The sequence below is a fragment of the Nannospalax galili genome, unplaced genomic scaffold (genome assembly GCF_000622305.1).
Source record: "Nannospalax galili isolate Female #2095 unplaced genomic scaffold, S.galili_v1.0 scaffold160, whole genome shotgun sequence".
NCBI classification, from domain to species: Eukaryota; Metazoa; Chordata; class Mammalia; order Rodentia; family Spalacidae; genus Nannospalax; species Nannospalax galili.
In genome coordinates this window covers 2,938,392-2,959,273 of record NW_008346900.1, presented here as the reverse complement: position 1 = coordinate 2,959,273, position 20,882 = coordinate 2,938,392, and the positions used below count along the sequence as shown (strand labels likewise).

The 20,882-nt window shown below is 53.1% G+C and overlaps 4 protein-coding genes across 10 annotated transcripts in view; 1 reads left to right on the top strand and 3 right to left on the bottom strand.

Annotated features, from left to right (window-relative positions):
- The window catches only part of Zgpat (zinc finger CCCH-type and G-patch domain containing), a 16,507-nt gene extending 14,897 nt beyond the window's left edge, over positions 1 to 1,610 (bottom strand). Inside the window, exon 1 of the mRNA XM_008843294.3 lies at positions 763 to 1,610. Within this exon, the coding sequence (XP_008841516.1) occupies positions 763 to 1,340 (578 nt within the window). The 5' untranslated portion in view covers positions 1,341 to 1,610. The remainder of the gene's footprint in view (positions 1 to 762) is intronic.
- Positions 1,611 to 1,669: 59 nt separating this feature from the next.
- Positions 1,670 to 8,580, top strand: Arfrp1 (ADP ribosylation factor related protein 1). Of its 2 annotated transcripts, none has more exons than XM_008843291.3 (8): positions 1,670 to 1,801; positions 2,634 to 2,727; positions 2,986 to 3,073; positions 3,242 to 3,324; positions 6,222 to 6,303; positions 6,589 to 6,659; positions 7,708 to 7,808; positions 7,882 to 8,580. In XM_008843291.3, the coding sequence occupies exons 2-8, from the start codon at positions 2,635 to 2,637 to the stop codon at positions 7,967 to 7,969; spliced, it is 606 nt and encodes a 201-aa protein (XP_008841513.1). In that variant the 5' UTR covers positions 1,670 to 1,801; position 2,634; the 3' UTR covers positions 7,970 to 8,580. The 2 variants fall into 2 exon arrangements, with proteins under 2 accessions (XP_008841513.1, XP_008841512.1); XM_008843290.3 differs by having other exon boundaries at positions 1,672 to 1,801; positions 2,629 to 2,727.
- Positions 8,487 to 11,394, bottom strand: Tnfrsf6b (TNF receptor superfamily member 6b). The gene is made up of 3 exons (XM_008843283.3): positions 10,780 to 11,394; positions 10,487 to 10,681; positions 8,487 to 10,175 (listed from the first exon to the last, which is right to left on the bottom strand). The coding sequence occupies exons 1-3, from the start codon at positions 11,192 to 11,194 to the stop codon at positions 9,889 to 9,891; spliced, it is 897 nt and encodes a 298-aa protein (XP_008841505.1). The 5' UTR covers positions 11,195 to 11,394; the 3' UTR covers positions 8,487 to 9,888.
- Positions 11,395 to 11,543: 149 nt separating this feature from the next.
- Rtel1 (regulator of telomere elongation helicase 1) overlaps positions 11,544 to 20,882 on the bottom strand; it is a 38,819-nt gene continuing 29,480 nt past the window's right edge. For 2 of the 6 annotated variants that reach the window (XM_029568429.1, XM_029568433.1), the window contains 19 exons: positions 19,262 to 19,394; positions 18,992 to 19,105; positions 18,860 to 18,900; positions 18,565 to 18,650; positions 18,342 to 18,419; positions 17,822 to 17,899; positions 17,339 to 17,485; positions 17,145 to 17,260; positions 16,847 to 16,970; positions 16,599 to 16,746; positions 16,369 to 16,511; positions 15,373 to 15,468; positions 14,202 to 14,400; positions 13,857 to 14,000; positions 13,175 to 13,291; positions 12,712 to 12,936; positions 12,452 to 12,613; positions 12,192 to 12,344; positions 11,544 to 12,109 (listed from right to left, as the gene is read on the bottom strand). In XM_029568429.1, coding sequence (XP_029424289.1) covers positions 11,889 to 12,109; positions 12,192 to 12,344; positions 12,452 to 12,613; positions 12,712 to 12,936; positions 13,175 to 13,291; positions 13,857 to 14,000; positions 14,202 to 14,400; positions 15,373 to 15,468; positions 16,369 to 16,511; positions 16,599 to 16,746; positions 16,847 to 16,970; positions 17,145 to 17,260; positions 17,339 to 17,485; positions 17,822 to 17,899; positions 18,342 to 18,419; positions 18,565 to 18,650; positions 18,860 to 18,900; positions 18,992 to 19,105; positions 19,262 to 19,394 — 2,525 coding nt within the window. In that variant the 3' untranslated portion in view covers positions 11,544 to 11,888. The remainder of the gene's footprint in view (positions 12,110 to 12,191; positions 12,345 to 12,451; positions 12,614 to 12,711; positions 12,937 to 13,174; positions 13,292 to 13,856; positions 14,001 to 14,201; positions 14,401 to 15,372; positions 15,469 to 16,368; positions 16,512 to 16,598; positions 16,747 to 16,846; positions 16,971 to 17,144; positions 17,261 to 17,338; positions 17,486 to 17,821; positions 17,900 to 18,341; positions 18,420 to 18,564; positions 18,651 to 18,859; positions 18,901 to 18,991; positions 19,106 to 19,261; positions 19,395 to 20,882) is intronic. The other 4 variants (XM_029568431.1, XM_029568432.1, XM_008843286.3 and 1 more) reach the window with 4 other exon arrangements.

Here is a 20,882-nt window from a genome sequence, read left to right as displayed (position 1 = left end):
TTTTTATTTATTATTTCTATTTTATGTGTATGAGTGTATTGCCTGCATGTGTGTAAGTGCGCCCATGTAGTGCAAAGCCCATGGAGTCAGAAGAGGGCAGCGGATCCCCTGGAACTGGAGTTAGGAACGATTGTTAATCATCAAGTGTGTGCTGGGAATTGAACCTGGGTCCTCTGTAAGTCAGTGTTCTTAACCGCTGAGCCATTTCTCTAGCCCCTAACTGTCTGGGGGCTGTAGTGCACGGAAAACAAATAGCCAGAAATTTTCTGTAAGATTAATGGGTGCTGGGGATGGCAGTCAAGAGTAGGGCATTTGCCAGGTATGCTGGAGGCCCTGATTACATCCTCAACACAACAAAATTATAAAAACGTTTCAGGGCTGAGAATGCAGCTCTGTTGGTAGACTGATTTGATCTCCAGCATTCCATAAGCCGGGAATGGTGGCCCATGTCTCTAATTCCAACACTTGGGAGGTGGAGGCAGAAGGATCAGGAATTCAAGGCCAGCCTGTACCTCCGTCTCAAAGAAAAACGTTTTATCCTGGAGAATTAACACTGAGAATGGGTCGCCTAGTCTTCAACATAAACCCTTTCAGATTTGAGTTAGCCAAGAAAATCTAAGTAAACTCGTGGAGAACGCTTCTGTAAAAATCTGCCGGCCACCTGAAGCTCTCTCTCTCTCCCTGTCATCAACTCTGCTGGGTGGAGATCACAATGGTGGTCCAGCTGATGGGTACGCCATTGCTGGCAGCGGAGGGCTTTACCTGCAGTTCTCCTTGAAGCGGCACTTTCCCTCCAGGAAGAACGGGCAGGGTTTCAGTGACTTGTGGGTGGGGTAAAGGTAGAGCACACGAACACAGGCCGAACCATCCTCAGCCTCTTCGGTTCCCACTATCATGGCGTTGTGATACTCCAGCGTGCCCCACGCACTGTGGTAGGGGGCGTTCACTTTGGCACCACTCAGTTCCTCCAGGTCCGGGTCCTCATCTTCCTCCAGCGCAGGGGAGGCGGGTCCGGGCCGCGCCTCTCTCCCTGGGAGCGTCTCCGAGTCGGCCCCGGGGGCCGCGGGAGTCTCTACTACCTCTGCAATGGCCTTCTGGAAAGCCAGGTACTCGGCATCCTCCTGCGCAGGGTGCTCCTGGTCCAGCGAGGCCAGCAGCTTGCTCTTCCTGACAGACACCAGGCTGGCCTCGGTGAGTTCGATCAGTTCCTTAAGGTCGCCCTGCAGCTGGCGCAGGTCCGCCTGCTCGGACGCATTCAGGCCGGCACCGAGCGCTAGCTCCACCTGCCGCAGCTGAGCCCGGTAGGTCTGCAGGGCTGTCTCCAGGCTCTCCTCGTCCATCCCGACCAGAGAAGGCGAGTATCGGAGCGGCTACGCCGGGCCCGGCAGAGATGTAGCCAAGAGTTGACAAAGAGCAGTGCGATGTGGCCAGAACAGCGCCGCCCCTCCAGAGGAGCTCCAGAGGAGGTCGGCGGCCCGCTGCGCGCAGCTCGCGGTGCCCTCGGAGCTCTCCAGCCCCGCCTCCCTCCAGCACTCGCTCCAGGGAAGAGTTTCGGGACACACCGGCGAAGCCCAAGCGCCAACCTTCCTCCCGCCGCCGGCACTTCCGCTTGAGAGTCGCGGCCGCCGGAAAGATCAGGGCGCAGGGGCCGCCGGGATGCGGCGCGCGAGGGCCGCCGGGATGCGGAGCCGCCAGTACTCCAGTCGGGATTCGTTGTCTTGTCAGGCATTGCGCGGGGTCAGCGTGGGGTCGACAGGCCAGTAACGCGGCGGTCGCGACTCCTAGACCTGAGTGGGTGCAGGTGGGCCTCAGCTGGGCGGAATCAGGGTTCCGGAAACGACGGGGCGGGAGTTCTTGTATTCTGGTGGAGGGTGGCCGCGGCTTGGCCTGGGTTCTGGGTTCCGTGGGTCCGGAAGCGGCAGGGCCGCGGTTTCTGTGTCCAGGAGCCCGGTAGCAGTTTGGCCTGGGTCCTGGGCCCCCTGGGCCTGGCAGCAGCGTGACTCTGGGGCCGGGCAGAAGCGCTGCCTGTCTGGTGGGCGCCCTTGAAGGTCGCTGGCCTTGAACCGCGACTAGAAAGTTGCAGTCTCAGTACCTGACGCCGAGCGCTGAGTCAGGGAAAGGAGCTTTGGGAAGGCAGAGCATGCTTGTCTGCAGCCTGCTTTCAGAACACGAAAGGGATGAACAAGATTTGTGTTCTGAAAGGTGACCTGCAGTGGGAGTGGGCCAGAGTGAGCTGGTGGTCAGCTATGGAGGCGGGGTCAGGGGTCTCAGAGAAGAGGGACAAGGAGTCAGAAGCCGCGCAGCTCCACCTTTAAAAATAGCAAGGGGTGCTGGAGAGATGGCTCAGCGGTTTAGAGCACTGGCTGCTCTTACAGAGAAGACGGGTTCACTTCCCACATGGCAGCTAACAACAGTCCGTAATTCCAGCTCTAGGGGATCCGATGCCCTCTTCTGACCTCCACGGAATTGCACGACATAGGCGCACTTGCATACATGCAGGCAATACACTCATACACATAGATAAAAATAATAAAATATTTTTTAAAAAGCCTAGCAGGATAGACTGACTATAGAAGTGGGCGGGAGGCTGGTGCTCAGGATACACCTTAACATCTCTCGGAATGCCAGGGCAGGATGTACACGTTGCTGTCGGGGCTGTACAAGTACATGTTCCAGAAGGATGAGTACTGCATACTGATCCTGGGCCTGGACAATGCTGGAAAGACGGTAGGTGCCTGTTCTTTTGTTAGCTCCCCTTCCCTGCCTGGTGTTTTGTTTTATATGGGAATGTAGACCCCTCCTGAGAGACTACAAGATAGCCATCACCCGCCTCCTGAAGAGCAAGCAAGAGGCACAGGTGCGCGTGCATGTGGGGGACACTCAAGGGTGTGGAGGCCAGAAGTTGCCTAACGAGGGATATTTTGGAGAGAGACTGGAAAACTGCTCTAGTTACCCCTATCTAAATACCTCTCTTTCTTTCCACAGACCTTCCTGGAACAGTCAAAAACACGGTTTAACAAGAACTACAAGGGAATGAGTCTGTCCAAAATCACCACCACCGTGGGTCTTAACAGTAAGGGGGTACCTTAGGGATGAATTTAGGGGGTCCCCTAGAGATGGATGCTACAAGGTCCACAGCCCCCTGGGACTGGCACCAGAATTTTTTGCTTCATCCTGGGGAGATGGGACTTGGTGTAAAAGGGACTATGGTGGAACTAGCCCATTCTATCCTCTTCCCCAGTTGGCACTGTGGATGTGGGAAAGGCTCGCCTCATGTTCTGGGACTTAGGTGGGCAAGAAGAGCTGCAGTCTTTGTGGGACAAGGTAAGATAATACCACCTGCCCCTATGCTGTTTTTTCCCTCCATGAGGGCTCTTATTACCCACACTTGTCCTGAAGGTTTTCTCTCTCTTCTTTTTTTCTTTTTTTGGTCTTTTTGAAACAGGGTCTCCCTGTAGCCCCAGCTGTCCTGGAACTCACTATGTAAACCAGGCTGGCCTTGAACTCACAGAGATCTGCCTGCCTCTGCCTCGCAAGTGCTGGGAATAAAGGCATGTGCCACCATGCCCAGCTTTCTCTCTTTTTTTAAGATTGGGGTTGGGGTGTGTCATGGCCTGCATGTGGAGGCCAAGGGACAACTTTGTGAAGTTGGTTTTCCCAACTTTATGTGGGGTCCAGTGATTGAACTCAGATTGTCACGCTTGTACAGCAAGTACCTTAACCCACTGAGCCATCTCACTGGCCTTGTCCTAAAGATTTTCTCCTTGATTCTATCCCAGTTTCCCAAGTTACTCTGTTTCATTCTGACAAAACCCATGGCTAGAGTCACTGAAAAAGTGGTATTGGGAGTTCCTCTAGGGAGTGCCTGACCTTCTGATGGGGCTAGTTTAGATTCCAAAGAAAGAAGTACTATACCAGGGTAGTGACTAGGGGACTCAGGAGTCAGCAGCACGAGCAGATTTGACTGACATATCGCCTAGCGGTTGAAGTGGGTCCTGCAGAAGCCAGAGTGAAGCTGTCCACTAGATACACTGCCTCTAGGTAGCCCAGTCACCAGTGGGGCACACTGCCTGTGCATTGCTTGGATTTGCACTCTGCATTAGAGAATTTCCCTTTCAGAATTGAAGGTATGAGGAGGGTAGACAGCAGTCTTTAGTAGCTGGTTGTCAAGTTGTAGTCATCTTGGCAATGATGTGACCTCATGGGTGGTTGGGTCACCCTGTCACCTGCCAACCAGGACAGTTATACCTGAACACAGGGAGCCCAGTGTACCCAAAGAGCAATGTTTGGCTCTGCTGTGTGTGTGCAGGAACCCAGCCCTACAACATCCAGGATTGTGAAGATGGGCAGCAGAGTCCCCTCTGTGTCACTGGGAAGGTTAGGAAGAGGGGCCTCTGGTCTTACTTTTGTTCCTGGGTGCTGTGGAACCCAGAATCTCCAAAAGAGCTCTCATTAGGAGAGTTAGTGTCTGTGCCTAGAATCTCACAGTAACACTCCCACACAGGCACTGTGCCTCAACACTCTTGCGTTGTGGCCACAGGTCCTTTTATGAGTTTCCTGTGCTGACATCATTTGACAGGATCATAAGATCTGTGGGCTGGTGTCTCACACCTGAGAACACCCCTTTGCTGATTTCCTTGAGGGATGACACCTTATAGGACTCAACCACACTACTCCCAACAAGTTGGGAGTCTAGCAGTGACTCCAGTGGCCTTTGTGAATGGAGCTTGTACCAAGCTTATAGTCTGTTATTACGGCTCCTGCTCTCCATGGTCCAGCACAGCACCACTGATGGTCAAGTTTCTATCCAGTGGATTCCCTGGTGGACCTTGAGATAGGAACCAAGTACCCATGTGTGTTGTTTACATCTACCTCAGGTTCTTAGAGCCCACTCTGCTGACCAAGCACCAGGCTGTTGTCCACAGATCTCTGTATATGCCAGGCTTAGCCCACAGTTCACAAAAGCAGGACCAAGTGGGTTGTCCACTTCTGGCCTATCCTACTATGTCCAGTTGGCCCAAACATCTATACTTGAGTGTTTCCCTTTATTGGTTATGCAGTCTCAACTGCCCCCCACCCCTCAACGTGGCCACAAGTGTGACTTTTCCATTGAGTTTTGGTGTGATGTTCCCATCTCATTGATCTGTTGGACCATTCCCTTGGGCCTGGTGGCTGTGGTGGGTGACTCTGGCTACTTGGTTCCTAAGTATGGTACCCAGTTACCCAAGACACCCCTTGTTGCCTTACCTTGCTCTGGAGCCGCAGGTACTACCCACTCACTGGGCTTGCTACAAACTTAACGATGGTGGATATCTCTACAGTAGGACCTGCCATCTCCCAGACCTCTAGCAAGATGCTAACCCAATTGCCCTGCCTCCAGAGCTGGCAGCTTCTGTGCCAGGCCAGTTGCTAGGCTGGAGCAGTCCTGGATAGGTCTGACTGCAAAGGCCTGTAGGGGGGATCTGGGATCCAGTGCTCTATGGGAAGTGCAAATGGGGAAGGAGTTTTACTGGAGTGCCCCTTCCTCAGTCATCACACAGCCTTAGGGGCATATATCCTGTCCTATCTGCAGCACATAATTTTATTAGTGTTGATGTCTCACTAAGGCAGGAAAGCCAGCATAGTCCTGAAGTGAAGTGGCAAGTGTATACTGTCTGTCCTGCATGGCAGGAACTCAGACATGGTCTTCATTGCCACATGGATCTGTTCCTCCTATGCTTGCCTTGTCCATTTATTTGGCCCCATCAGTGCTGTCCACTGCTTATCTTTGCTGTTGAAAGCCCAGGACTGGATATATTCAGCCTGCAGAAGCCTAAGCTCAGTAGTGTCTGGTCTGTCCTGGCTGGACATGGCAGGGCAGCTTTACAGGCAGTACTGACCTCAGTCATGGGCCTCTACTGGCTTGTCCATTTCTGGCCCTGTTTCTCACCCATTTGCCAGTACTATCTGGCCAAGACTGCAGGTGGTTCTCAGGAGCAGCACTTGTGCAGGGGGAGGTACTGTGACATCTTTACTACTGAATCCCTCGGTCCCAGAAAGCTTCCTAACAAGTCTTCCCACTGGGTTGTGCCAATTTCCTCATTGTGACCCTGGGGTAGAAAAGTTCCCACCACTCTGCTTGTCTCTTTTGTGGGCCCCTCCCTGGTGGCTGTGACACTTTGTGTGTCCAGCTAGCCCATCTGTGAGCACGTGCAGCCCCAGCTTCTTCCATTTCCTTCTAGTACTATGCAGAATGCCATGGCGTCATCTATGTCATTGATTCCACTGATGAGGAGAGACTGTCAGAATCAAAAGAGGCATTTGGTGAGTGTAGCATGGCCACTTCCAGAGGGAAAGAAGACTGAGGACCTACATCTAGGGAGCTGTGTGGGAAGGGCTTGGGAGGAGGAATGCACCAGTCCAGTCCTGGCCTCCTATGTCTACAGCTGGCTTTCAGGGAGACTGGGTGCCAGTGCCAAGAGGGCCCCAGTCATGTTGCTCAGGCTGCCTGGTGAGGGAAGAAAAGGGTGGAAGGGAGCTCTCTGTCCTTACCAGTGGGTCCTGGGAAGGTCACAGGGTACAAGGCATTACCTCTCTTGCTCTCCCCAGAGAAAGTGGTTTCAAGTGAAGCGCTGGATGGTGTCCCCATCCTGGTGTTGGCCAACAAGCAGGATGTGGAGGTGAGCCCCACAAAGCTGCTTCAGAGTTCCCATCCCTCATTGCAAGAAGGATGTGTGTCTCCTCAGATTCCCAGAACCTTGTGTCTGTCTCATTCATCCTAATCCCCGCTCCTCTCTTGAGGCCACTTCTCCATACCCACAGGACCTCCACCTTCCTAACTTCAGTTCCTCTCTGGGTGTCACCTGAAGCTGCCATTATTAGAACAGGGGTGTCCCCACTAGAGGTTCTTAGATCCAGAGTCCAGGTACCACCTTCTTCCTCAAAGGAAGACCAGGGGCTTGTGGCTGTGGGTGCCCCAGAGAGCCTAGGACTATGGAACCTAAAGCAGGAAGACCCAAGTGAAAGCTCTGAGCTCAAAAGAAATGGGGGTGGAGATGGAGGGAGACCAGCCACTCTCTGAGATAAGGTACTGTTGCCCTTGGGACTCCTGGACACACAAAGCCCTACCATCGTACAAGAGGCTCTACAGAAAGAGCTGCAGAGGCCAAGGTGGCAACCAGGGAAGCTTTACTTCCCTGAGGCAGCTCTGTGTTTACTATGTTCTATTCTACTAGACCTGTTCCTACTCAGTTTCCTGAGGACCTCCCCCACCATCCCTGTTCTGTGTCCCCAAACTAGTAAATAGAGAGGGGTCTTTGGTACAGGCAGAGGAACACAAAGGTAGTTCCTTGAATGAAAAGGGGAACAGAGAAACCACTGAATGCTACTGTGGCTTCTCACCCCAAGGCCATGGGATCTGCCTCTTTTCACCTGGGTTGCCAAGTTAGTTGTATCTTGCCTGTAACTGCCCTTGGGGATGATGGATATGCTTTCTTGGGAGCCCTGTATAGAATTCCAAATCCCTAGGCAGAGCCATCAAGGAGTAGACTTGATTGAGTATAGCACCTTCACCACTGTGGTTTCCCTGAGGGCACTGGAACCCTAGTCATGCTCACCCTGTAGTGATTCCTTGAGTGAAGGGCTGTGATGGTTCTGACAATCCAAGTGAGTAGGCTGGATGGAGCTAGGTGGTAGGGCTGTTCCTCAGAGCCTCACCTCCCCTGCTAGACCTGCCTCGCCATTCCTGACATCAAGACTGCATTCAGTGACTGTACCTGCAAGATTGGCCGGCGAGACTGCCTGACTCAGGCCTGCTCTGCTCTAACAGGGTAAGTTGAGGCCTTACTCTGTAGGTTCCTCAGAGCCAAGACTGGCTCCACCTCACACAAATTGTCTCTGCAGCAAAGGAGTGCGAGAGGGCATCGAATGGATGGTGAAGTGTGTTGTACGGAATGTCCACCGGCCCCCACGGCAGAGGGACATCACATAAGCACCTCCAACTTCGCTGTCTTGGACGGTTCATCCCCTAGTGCTGGAAGAATGTGCTCCCTGCTGGCTTCTATGCCACCAATCCTGGGGGTTGAGCTGGCATCATCTTTGATTTGATTTATGTTTTCTCTAAGACAAACTTTCCCGTCTGGAAAAGCACAGGCATCTAGAGGCTTGTGCTGAGAGATAGGGGGCATGCAGGCCATCCCAGCTCTACATGCCCCCCCCCCCATCTAGGCCCTGCCTGATGCCCCCAGGGTCTGGAACCCTCCCAGCCTAGAGAATAAGGAGGGTTGGGGTGAGACCACCCTCAGGCTTGCTTGCCTAGCCCATTCCAAAGTGAAATCTGAGGGTAGCCTGGTTGAACTGCTTTTGTCAGTTGCCTTGTCCAGCTTGCCTACTGAGGAGATTGGGGTGGCCAAGGCTGATCTTCCTGGAGGTAGTCTAATGCCAGGCTTACTTGGAGGAATATCCATATCCCAGAGGCCAGCATTGCCCCTGTTTTTCTGTGTGGGTAGGGAGGGGTGACAGGATCTTTCTGTATAGCCCAGGCTAACCTGGAACCCTCTGCTCCTGCCCTCTATCTGCTAAAATTACAGGCATGGGACATGATTCCCAGCTCTTCTGGGTTTTAATGCAACCTTAGAACAAGGTTCAGCAGACTTTTCCCACTAAGCCATTCTTTCTCAGCTTTAATCTCCAAGGGAGAGGGCCGATGTAGAAATGTTTGGAAGTCAAGTCCTGCTGTACCCCCCCACAACACACACAAAGGTTTGAGTGATATCCTTGAGCACACATCCCTTTCCAGGTCAGGTGTTGCTGTTACCAGCTCAGATAGTACCCTGGTTTTGTGTTAGGAGGGCTGAGTCCCTACAGGGCCCTGGTCAGTGATATACTGGATTTCCATCTCCAGCTAGGGTGAGGTTAGGCCCCTTAGGACCAGCAATCATTTGTGTTAGGGCCAGTTATGCCCATGAGACCAGCTGAGTTCTCTGACTTCCTAGTGTAGCCAGCTCAAGCTTGTAAAATAGACAGTTTGGCTCCTGTCCAACCATCCCTTAAGGCAACTAAAGGCTGGTTCCCTACCCTAGGCACGGTGGTTACTACAGGAAACTGCTATTCTGGGGTCTTTGCTGGGAAAGTGATAACTCCCAGGAAGGTTTGGAGTTGTGGTTGGGCTATAGGCTCAATACCTAGTATCCAAAGTCAGGTCAACTTTCCTTAAGGGGGCCTGAGAAGGGTATGACTCAGTGGGAAGAAGTAGATTTATTCTTCTGTGGGCGCTGTGATTCATGGGGAGGTCCCTGGCCAGTCCCAAGGGTCTGTTGTGGGCTTGTGTCCCAGGACAAGCAGGAAGGGCTGGGCCTCCAGCCTCAGGAAGGATTTGGTTACCTTAGAGGGGCAGAAAGTGGCAGGGCAGTTTCCCAAGTCACTGAAGGGTCTGGATATTACCTCAAGGCCTCATTTCTGGGAAGGTGCTGGGCTACAATAGGTTGGCTGGGTGCCTCCTGGAGGAGCCCCTGGGAATTAGGAGTGGGTTGAATTCAAAAGATGGTAAAACCAGGTTAGGGGAAATCTTCCAGCATGTGGACACTAGATGTTTTCCCAGGAGTCACCGTGGCCATGTTCCCTCAATTCTGTCAACCACTGAGCAAGATTAGGGGTTTCATGAAGTGACTTTTGGGACACATCAGGGTGAGCAGAAATTGTGATCATCCTCATTTCTAAGGGCTTGGAAGCAAGAAGGGATAGACTTCCCACCAAGGGTCCCATATTGGCCTTTGAGCAGAATCACAACTTCAGAGCAACTGGCTTACAAAATGAATGGCTTTATAAAATAAACCTGAAGGAGTCTTCTGGTGAGGTTTGGGTGACACAGGTTGGGAATATAGAATAAAGTCCTGCAGACAGGGAAGGGGCTCAGGGAGCCATAAGAAAGCATGTACGCAAGCGCCTCTGCAGCTGGGGCAGCCTAGCCTTATGTAGTGCCTGAAGCAGCTGTGGCAACAGTGCCTGGTTCTGAGCTTCACTGAGCTTGGAGAGCTGCTGTCGGAGCTGCAGCTGTAAGGCCATGAGGGCTTCCTGTGGTGGTGATGGGCCTGGTTTGCCAGGGCTTACCAGGGCCTGCTGTAGCCGCTGTAGCCCTTTGAAGGAAATGTCCTGGAAAGCCACAAAGTCCATAACAGCACGTTCACACTCCTCAGTCCCTGCAAGGGATGTTAGGGTCAGCCCATGTGGGTCACTGAATTCACAGAAGAGAAATCCCTGAATAACAAGCCATGGAAGTGGGAACATGGGGCCAAAGCAACCAACCATTCAGAGGAACTTCAGGCTAGAATGCCAGATGCAAAGATCCTGGGCCAATAGGTTGGAAGACAAGGAAGGCAGACAGGTGGAGGGTGGAACTAAACGTTTAGTCTCCCTAGGGAGACGAGCTGCCCCGTGCACTCTGCCCCTGCGCCACAAAGCTGTCACCACAAAGCTACTCAGCTGGAATGCCCCATAGCTTCTGGCTCACCTGGCCCTCTGGCTCCATGAGGGAAGCTGGTGCAACTGGTGCATAGGGCATCGCGGAAGGAGGAGCCAGGCACGTTGAGGACCAAGCCTAGGGCTGAGCAGTTACGGTGAGGAAGGCATTGTTCTGAACTTGAGCTGCTGGCCGAGAAGGTGCCTGTGAGGCATGGACCACACTGAGTGTTCTGGCTGGAGGTGCCTGGAGTAGGAGGAGAGTAGTTAGAGGTGCAGGGGTGTTTTTTCTCCTGCAATTAACATCCGAGGCTCCCGCAGCCACCCACTGGGCAGGGCACCCACCAGGGACGATCACACCGGCGCCTGGAGGACAAGACGCATGTTCTAGGCAGAAACCTGCATGCGCGAAGTAACCTGGGCGGCAGCGACAGACACGATTATGAATGTTATGGCAAGGCCGCACCTCCTCCTCGTGTTCCCCGCAGATGACGTTGCAATAACGGCAGCGCTCCAAATAGTTCCAGTATTGTGTATAGTGGCGTGGCGGGCATGCAGCACACGTTGTGGGGCGGTCCTGGCGACAAGGCAGCTGCACAAATGTGCCCGGAGGGCACTGGTTACACACTAGCCACTCCTGTGTCTCTGCATCCTGCCACCGGTATGTGGGTGTGTCCGCTGCCGCTGCCGAGCTTGGGGCCAGCGGCGGGATAGACCATGCCCACAACAGCAACACTGCTAGCCAGTACCTCACCCTCATGGTTCCTGAAGCAGGCAGAGAACGGCTCTGCACAGTCGCCAGGCTGTCCAACCTGTGTGAGCACTCCAGCTCGGGTGCCAGGTGGTGCTTTAAGAGCTGGGAAGGCGGGCTTAACACCCACGCTTAGTGGGAATCCCCGCTTCCAGTGCTGGCAGGCAGGGTGGTTCCCACATAGGCAAGAGCTCCTGGAGATGCCTGGGACAGCTCTAGGCCATGGCTGGTGGGGGCAGTCAATGGGAAGGACACTGGACTGCCCAAAGGAGGTGGTCTCCCACTGGGTCTGTAAAGGGATCTTTGCAGACCTTTTTCCTTCCACATTCCCCAAGCCCAGGACACAAAAGACACTCTCGACCATTGTTGGTTTTATTAGAAAGGCTACCCCTTAGGTAATGCTGACATAGGCCTGGGGGCTCCACTCACAAACCAGCCAGTGCTCTGAAGAGACTAGCAGACCTACCCCAGACCTGCCTTACGGTTTCAGGGCCTCTCACAAGTAGGTTTAGTGTCTACTGGAGAGCCAAGGGAGACTTGTGTGGAAGGCTGCAGTGGGTCAGCCTGTGTCTTGGCCCACAATAGAAGGTAACAGGCCACATCAGGGCTCCCAAGGGTGTCCACTGGTGCTCACTGGGGCGCCTGCCAGAAGACCTGTGTGATGCTCTGCTTCCTGTTGACAGCATGACAAGCTGGACACATCCTAGAGGCCTGTGGAGATACCTGCTAGGCACTGCAGCCTAAGAGCATATACCCTATCCCTCTTGGCCCACCACCAGAGGTGATGCCTAGCAGGAGGTGGAAAGGGCCATATGCCAACCTGGAGTTGCACTTGCCAGCAGGCCCAGCAGCAGTAGAAGTCACAGGAAGGGCACTGGAAGAGCACTGTGTCCTCTGCCCCACAGTTCAAACACATGAAGCCTGCTGCACAGGGGGTCTGCATGAGCATACTTTGTTCATTGCCCTGCCATGGCCAACAGTCCCTGTAGCCCCTCCTATGGCTTACTCCACTCGGGCTCCATGTGCCCATGGGGTAGTGCTGGGGGCCACACAGTCCCTGTGGTGGTATCATCAGAACCTGCACTCTGGTCTGGCCTTTGTCTAAGGAAGGACAAGATCTTACTCTGGGTCTTCTCAGGTTTCTTGGACATCGAGGGTCCTGCAGACAGTAATGAATCCAAGAAGCATAAGGTACTTCCCTCCTTTTCACCCCCAGGTGCTGTGAGGGGCTCAGGGTGACAGGGCAGGGGTGGAGTGGGCCCTTACCTGGTTGAGGGTTCTTGTGGATGAGCTTAAGAGGCATAGTAACACTCTCCTTCTGGGGACCTGGCGGCTCCAAGCCCCAGCCTGTGGTGGGCAGGCCCATCAGGTCTGCACAGGTCTGCAGGAAGCGAGGCTTGTGGTGTGGACGCACAAACATGCCAAATCCTGTGGAAGAGCTTTGCTCAGGCTCTGCCCGTTTTACAGAGTACCCATGCCACCCTTCTTCCAGCAACCTTGCCCTGCCCTGCCCAGGGGCTACGCACTCTGTAGCAGGGGTAGGTCCTCAGATCTTGCAGTGGTCAGTGCTGCCAGCACAGCCAACACCTTGTCTAAGTCATCATCCTGTTTGTATGCCCTCAGCGCTGACATGAGCTGGCTACAGCCAGCAGAGCCCACAGCCTTGCTAACATCAGCGAAATAGGCACTCACAGCAGGCTGGCAAGGTTTCTCTATTCCAGATCCCACTTGTGGACAGCTGCTAGGGTCTCCTGGTGGGAGAGTCGAAAGGCAGAGAAATTTTTCCCACCTTTACTTCCTCCCAGGAATCCCCCAGAGAACCTGTATGTAAGCTGTTCAGCAAAAGCAGAATGAAGAATCGAGCAGTCCAGCAGATCTCTCATAGTGGTGTATAGCTATACAATGGTGCCTCTAGTTCAATGCCAAATTGTGAAGTTTGGGCCTCTTAAAGACTGTAAGTCCCATCTGGGGTCTTTAGAAACTAGTTACCTCTGGAGGGCAGCTGGATGGACATGTGGGGCCTCCCTTGGTTCAGGTGCTCGCCAGGATCCAGCTGCTTGTCCATGCCTTCAGACAAGGTCAGCTTAGGCTCGGGCTCCCTCCTTCCTGAAGAAACATACTCCTGAGACTAGGCCTCATAAACTTCCTCAAACCAGGAAGGTACTCTGACATGCATCCCTCAGGTACCTTGGAAAGGTAAACACATCTCATAGACCTGCCCATCTGGATAAGATAGCCAAAACTTCACCCTTCAGCTGAGAGTATAGACAGTGGGTCCAGCTCATCATGAGTGCAGGCACCTCAGTGGGTACCTAGCCCAGAGTGTGGGTCTTCCCAATCACATAAGGCCACTCTGGCACACTTGCTCTGGGAAACCCTAGGGTAGGTAGGATGCTCTGCATCAAGCATGGAGAATGGGCACTGCCTCTTGTTGAGGGGGCCAGCTCAGCTGTTTGAACAGTTGCCTACCATCCAGGGCTATGGTATGTGAAGTGAACTCTCCAAAGGCAGGTCTCTCTTAAGATGCCTGAGGTAGAGGCAGAGCTCACCCAACAATCAGTGCCACCCTTTTGTGACAGGAGCAGAAAGGCTGGCCAAGCAAGAGCTTACGATGCCTACTATGAGGAGCTACCTGCACTTCAAGTTTAAGATTAACAGTCTGGCCTGGGACCTTGCTCACCGGTAGAGTCCAGAGCTGGCTGTGCCTGCGCTCTGCAGGGCACGCTGTATTCTGATTGGTAGCCACGGCCTGTTAGCTGGAAACAGATGTCCTGAAACTGTTGCTTGTGGTGGGGTCGTACAAACTGGTAGAAGCCTGTTGGAAGAGGGTGTCTGAGCCTACAGGCTCCATACACTGTGATGGATGGGCTGGGGGCTCTGTAGACCATGGCCCACCCACCAGGACCTTTCTCTAGGAAGCAGAGATAACCCTGGGCCCTAGTGGATCTCCTAACCAGTCCCATCCTGTGGCTGTAGTGTTATCCCTATAGTGGAAGGTCTTTGTAGGCCAAGGCACCTTTGAGTAGGGTATGCTTCTTGGGGTCCTCAGCAAAGAGGCAGGTAAGAGAGGCCACCAGGGCTTCAAAGTCATCAGAGCTTTTGTAGTGCTGCAGGGTCTGGGTAAAGGTGTTGAAGTTGGTTTGGCTCAATGTCTGCTTCACAGCCGCCATGAACAGCTTGGCTCTGTCTGCCTGTGTGCTAGCCGCTGGCTCCTCCTGTAAAATGTATAACCGAGAGCCCCATTAGGGCCAGCCCCCATCCCTTCTGCTGGGAGGCAGCACAGAACCTAAGGCCTTAGAGGACAGCACTGTCTGTGAGCCATCTGCCTGCCAGGGCAAGGAACAGGAGGGCTTCTGGAGAAGCAAAGTCCAGTCCTGGTTTGTGGTGAAGCTCAGGCCTGTCTAGGATCACAGCAAAGCCAGTCAGACTCCTACAGGGAATCTGTGTGGTTCACTGAACCACAGTAGGTGTAGCTGTAGAGAGGGATACTTCTCAACGGGCTGCACCCCACTTCAGAACACTTTAGATCCATAAGGAACTATATAAACCAGGGCAGGGATGGTCCAAGCAGCTGCCAACCCCTACTCTGTAGAGCCAGCCCACTTCCTGATGCACCACTCCTCCTGGGCACTGCCTGGCTTTTCCCAGAAGCAGAGAGACAGGGACAAGGCAGCCACACTCAGGTCTTTTCCAGAAGGGAAGGGGCTTCATGGCTAAGGCTGTAATTCACCTTTTCATCTAAGACTAGGAACACACTGTACCTCCTCACAGGCAGTTCAGCAGCTACTTAGGAAAAGCCAGCACCAAGCATTCTGCTCACTATGGTCAGGGGAACCATGACCAGCTATAGGTCCCAAACCAAATGTGCCTAAGGGTCAGGTCAGATTCTTGCTAGTAAAGAAAAAGGTCTTAAGCAGAGCAGGCATGGTGGCACATGCATCTAATCCCAACATTTGGGAGGTCAAGACAGGAAGAATTCAAGGTCATCATTGGCTACACAGTGAGTTTGAGGCCAGCCTGAGGGTCCTCTTATGCTGACTACCTTGGGGCCTCCAGGTTATCAACATTTTAGCTATTCAGTAAGTCTTAACCACACCCCTGGTTGGATAGGGGCCATGGGCCTGAAGGGTGAGATACCTACATGTACTTATAAGCAGCCAGCATGGCTATAGGGATGGCTGACATACCTGATGGTTGACCAGCCTGACCTTCTTCCTCCCACCTCTCTGCTCAACGGAGGGCCTCTTCTCACACCGGAAGGACAGGGTGGAGCCACGATGTGCCTGAGAGAGACACAGCTGTGGTCCCAACCCAAACCCAGAGTACCTGTGACATCCTTCTGGCCCCCTGACTGTGGCCTGAACAGAGGCATGTAGGGAGAGGATATCATGCCCAAATCCTGGTAGCAGTGCTGGGTTCTTTCTGTCCCCTTTATGTCATGCTACCAGTTAGTCCCTGTGGCTTGCAGGCAACAATGTGAGAGGCTTAGAAGGGACATGTTTGTGGTAACTTTCAGAGTCTGGGGCTTTCACCAGGGCCTGGCATAACAGGAATGGAGGGAAGGAGCTCCAAGTCAGATCTAGGAACTTACAGGCTTTTAGTCAGGAGCCTCAGGGGAAAAGGAACTTGAGAGCGCACTCATATATCCCAGGATGAGAGTAAGGTCAGCTTTGGGCACAGCTTGTGGCAGGAAGTGCCAGATTTTGAATGGAGCCAGACTGACCCACCAGAGAACCATAACATGGTGGCAGTACTGGAGTCAAGGCCTGGTGATGAGGCATGGTACAATGGAGGAGCTAAATCTCTCACTTGCCCACCTATATGCTGGGAAGAGGACATAAAGGGCAAGAGGGCGTTGAAGAGACGGCTCAAAGGTTAAGAGCACTTGCTGCTCTTGCAGAGGACCCAGGTTTGGCTCCCAGGAACCACAAGGCAGCTCACAACCATCTGTAACTCCAGTTACAAGGGATCCAATGCTCTCTTGTGGCCTCTGCAGACACCAGGTATGTGTGTAGTACACATACATATACGCAGGCAAAATTTCATATGTATAAAAATAAAAAAACATGTAAAAGAGAAATCCTGTCTCAAAAATAAATAAAAATAAAAGGGCAAGTAAAAGGCTCATAAGGGAAAATAGTGGGGTCCACGTCCATGCCCAGACACCCTCAACCTGCCCACACCTGCTCCTCTCCAGTTGCCCCAGCTTTTTGTTCACTGTGCTCCAAGGCAGCCAGCAGCCCCATGGGCCTCTGCTGGGCAGAGACTGTCTGCTGCTCATACTCTACACACAGGGTCCTCTCAGTGTCCCCAACAGCTGACAATCCTGAAGAAACATGAATGTTGACAAGAAAGCTTATCACAGAGTAGTCACCCTCTCAATCATGTATGGCTTTTACCAAACCCCACACACCTGTGGACTTCCGCCTCAGGCTGGGCACATGTACATCGATGTTCATGGCTTTCCTGGTGGAGAGGGTGCTAGACAATGTAGCCACCCTGACAGCAGCTTCTCCCTCACTACCACTTGAGGTCACAGGCTGGAGGGCTGGCACAGGCATCTGTAGAATCAGGGTGAGGGGGTTGCACCCAAAGCTCCTCAGAAGGAACCCCAGTCCCTCCCTGAGGACACAGGCAGTCAGCTGGGCATTTGGAGCTCACAATTTTCTGAGCAACACGGAAGAACTGGGCCACATCTCGGATGATATGGCCAAAGTTGTCATACACCTTGAGGTACGGGCGCACCCAGGAGGGCAGCTGGGCCCTGGCATCAGCATAGGCAAACCTGGAGGGTATGTGGTTATCAGTTTGAATCCTCTGTCACAAAGACTAAGGGCCAATCCTTAGTCTTGTGACCAAATCATAGCACTCAAACCTCAAAGCTTCATATAGCGGAAGAGGGTCCAGGGTCTAGAAAGAGGAAGAAGAAATGGGGATCACTGTGGGGCCCTGCCTATACCTGTGGTCACACAAGAAAACAGCCCCATAGTCATGGCGGTGTCGGATGACTCGCCCAATGGCCTGGTTCACAGCCCTAGATGCCTGCTGCCGGTACCACTCCTGACCAGAGAGAAACTAGGGGGCAAGAAATTTTGGTCACAGGAGACATTGGTCCCCAAAGTTCCCTGCCCACCCAGCCCTGAGGTATATTACCTGGCCTCTGGTCCTGCTCTGGCCTCTCATCTCATCCAAGAACTGCATCTTAAGGACAACCCGGGGGTCCATGCGTGGGGGGTATGGAAGGCCCGTGACAATCACACCACGCCCATTCATGTCTGAGAAGTCGAGCCCCTCGCTGGCCTAGGGCACAGGCAATGGACACTCCTTTCCCCTGCTGGTCTCTACCCAGGCTTAGGGTCTGCCCATGCCCCAACCTTCTCAGTCACCTACCCAGGTATTGCAGGGATAAGAGGACATTCCATACTTAGGTCATTTCTACAGATCAGCCCATGACAATTCTGCCTCACTCAAAACTGCCCAACTTTGGCCTTGGCTCCTTGTGCCCAGCAGGGCCCGTAGCACTACTTCCTACAAGTCTGTTTGCTAGATGTGGGCTCCAAGGCAAGGGCCCTGCCTTAGCCTACACAAGGAGAACAGGTAGGAGGGAAGGAAGAAGGTGACCTACAGAGACCTCACCTTGCCCCTGCACACTGCTAGGAAGGTGGCCCCGCTAGACCCAGGGGAGGCAATTCGTTGGTAGTAGGCATCAATGACCTAGATGGAAAGGATGGTCAGTCAGGTTTAAGTCCCTGTTCTGTCTTCCTTCTCAAGTGAGACCCCAGATCTTATTTTCTGATAAAAGGATGGCTCCAACTGGGTGGGGTACCAGGGTTTCTAAAAGCATCTTCATGACCCAATTACCAGTAGAGAGACACCCCACACCAAGAACCTGCCCAGTACTTCCCAGAAAACACAGGGACCCCCACAGCCAGGGTAGCTGCTGGGTCCTGAGGACTCAGACAGGAAGGTCAGCTGCTGTTATCACCATGGCAAACCATGTCAAGGCTTTCTAAAAGGTTACACACCCAGGAACCTAGAAGGAAGAAGCAGCCTGGAACCAGTTAGAGTTCCTGGTCAGAGACAGTGGCCAGCCTGAGGCTTTAAGGAGTGGTAGAGGCAGGCCCCAGCTGACCCCAGATGCTAGCCTCTCACAGACCTCTGAGAAACTCCCTTTGCTCCTGGGTTCCACAAACAGAGGCTTCAGTGCTTCTACCTTCTTGGCCAAGTCTTGGGCCTGTGGGAAGAAGCCAGAATGTGAATGGACAGGTGGGAGCTACTGGCATAGCCTTATGTGCTGGCTCTACTCAGCCACCTTGCCCAGGCTTTCAATCATTTGGGGAGCTCCCTCCTTCTCAGAAGGACATGTAGAGGGGACGTACCCGCCAGAATTCCACGCTTTTCTCCATGACAGGGTAGGAAGGGAAGAAGACCAGAAGCCCATGGGGTACCACACGAGCAATGTTGCCTGGAAGTGCCATGGCTGTAGTTAAGGCAAGGCTTGGAAGTCTGCTGAGGGGCCCTGTTGCTCTCAGGAGTGGGGACTGGAATGTGCTGGGCCCCCAATGGGATCCCCAGACCCCAAGAAATGGAACAGGGTAGAGGTCCCAGGATAGCCAACAGTTGTGGGCAAGGACTTCCTGAGGGACAGAAGATCCTGTGTGAAGCAGCACTTACCCAAAGCCTTCCCCAGAGAAGACAAGCACTCCTCAGAAAACCTGCACAATCAGAAAGGCTGCTGCCATGAGGGCTCTAGACCTCAGCAACACTCAACACTGCAGAAAGGCTCAGATACCAGGAACCCCTTACCGTTTGTCATAGGCAGAGCTCAGCTGGACTCCATCAGGGCCTCTGGGAACAACCCCCACCCAGAGCTGGTTCCTGTCAATGACGTGTGGGTTCTCCAGGCAGACTGGGAATGGGCTGCGCATGGACAGGGGGAACAGACAGTGGATAAGTCCCTGAAGTCAGACTTTTCAGGACCCTGGCCCATTGGAAGCCCTTAAGTCTAGGCTAGCACCCCTACCACCACCCATTATGTTTCTAGTGTTTTGACCTCTGGCCAGGGGTGGCTCATACATTTGCATCTCCGAGGCGAAGGAGGACAGTGGAGCCAAGGTGCCACTGGTGAGGATAAGGGTACGAACTCCTTGGTAGACCAGCTCACGCATGCTGTGGCCAGGATTGAAGCACCAGTAACTCAGTATCTTCCCTGTAGGAGAACTCAGTATGAGGACAAGGCTGTGGTTCATTCTCCTCCTCACTCACTCTGTATCCAGCAAGCAAATCACCCACAGTCACACAGGCCCAGGTGCATACATCAGGACAAAAGACCAGGACAGATGTCTCAGTGGTTAAGAGCACTGGCTGCTCTTACAGAGGACCCGAGTTCAATTCCCGGCATCTACATGGTGGCTAACAACCATCCATAATTCCAGTTCCAGGGCATCCAACACCCTCTTCTGACCTCCTCAGGCACTGCACATCATGGGTACCCTTACATACATGCAGGCAATACACACACACACACACACACACACAGACCAGGTCTGAGCTGGAGCCTGCACAAAGGCCTACACACTGGCCCTTCCCTCAGGGGTCCAGGGAGCAAGAAAGAAGTTGGTCCAGGAGCACAATGGTGAGTACCAAGAGGTCAGCTGGCCCCAACCTCAAACTTCTGCAGAAACCATGACATTGGCACTGGGCTACTCTGCCAAAAATACACAGGAAGGAAACAGCATACAAACTCCTGATGTTCCAAGTATGATGGCTAAAGAAGGGGCAAGTTTCCAGACTCTGGTCACGTCAAAAGCAGGCAAGGTCACTAGTTCAGAAGGAAGCCCACAGTTCCAAGTAATGTCTGACTAACTAGAATACCACACACTGCCTGCTGCTCTTATCCAGTGATCTCTGGAAGCTCTGGAAATTAAGACACCAGAAGAACAACTTAAAAGACACTGAAGACAAAAGCCAGGCGCCAGCAGAGTCCAGAGTTATGATTTCCTAGAAAAGGTAAAGCCTCTTCCTCAGGGAGAAGTCTTTCCATCCTGGGATGGAACCTGCCCTGTCTATGGCTGCCTCAAAAGTAGCCATCAGCCATCCACCTCAAATGAGCTAATTTCCTATAAACACCCTACGAAGGAGAGCTACTTCTGAGAAATGACATGATTTCAGAGGTAAGACTCACACCCTACTTAACCCCTCAATACCTGAGCACCCTACCAATCTCCCATGGAAAACTGTTCAGAGTCCACCACAGAGACAGAAAAGGCAGGTGAAGGATATGCATATCTATGGGGTGGTGGTGGTTCTTCCTGGTGGGAAAAAGCAGTCTACTAAAGGGAGGCTACTGGGGGCAGAACCACACCACAGCTCCTATTGACTTTTGCCCACCCCTAACCCTTTTCTTCCCTCTAGGCCAGGCTGACTTGAACTACAGCATCCAAATGGGTCAGCACCTTCAGACTTGATCCTAGGGCCTAGAGAGTGGTTTCCTGAAGCAGAGGGCAGGCTCTGGAGGGCCCTCACCATGGCATTCACTAAAAGGAGGATGGGATTGCCGGGTGTGGTGGTGCATGCCTTTAATCCCAGCACTCAGGAGGCAGAGGCAGGCAGATCTCTGTGAGTTTGAGGCCAGCCTGGTCTCCATTAGCGAATCCAGGCCAGCTGTGGCTACAGTAAGACTTTGTCTCAAAAAGAC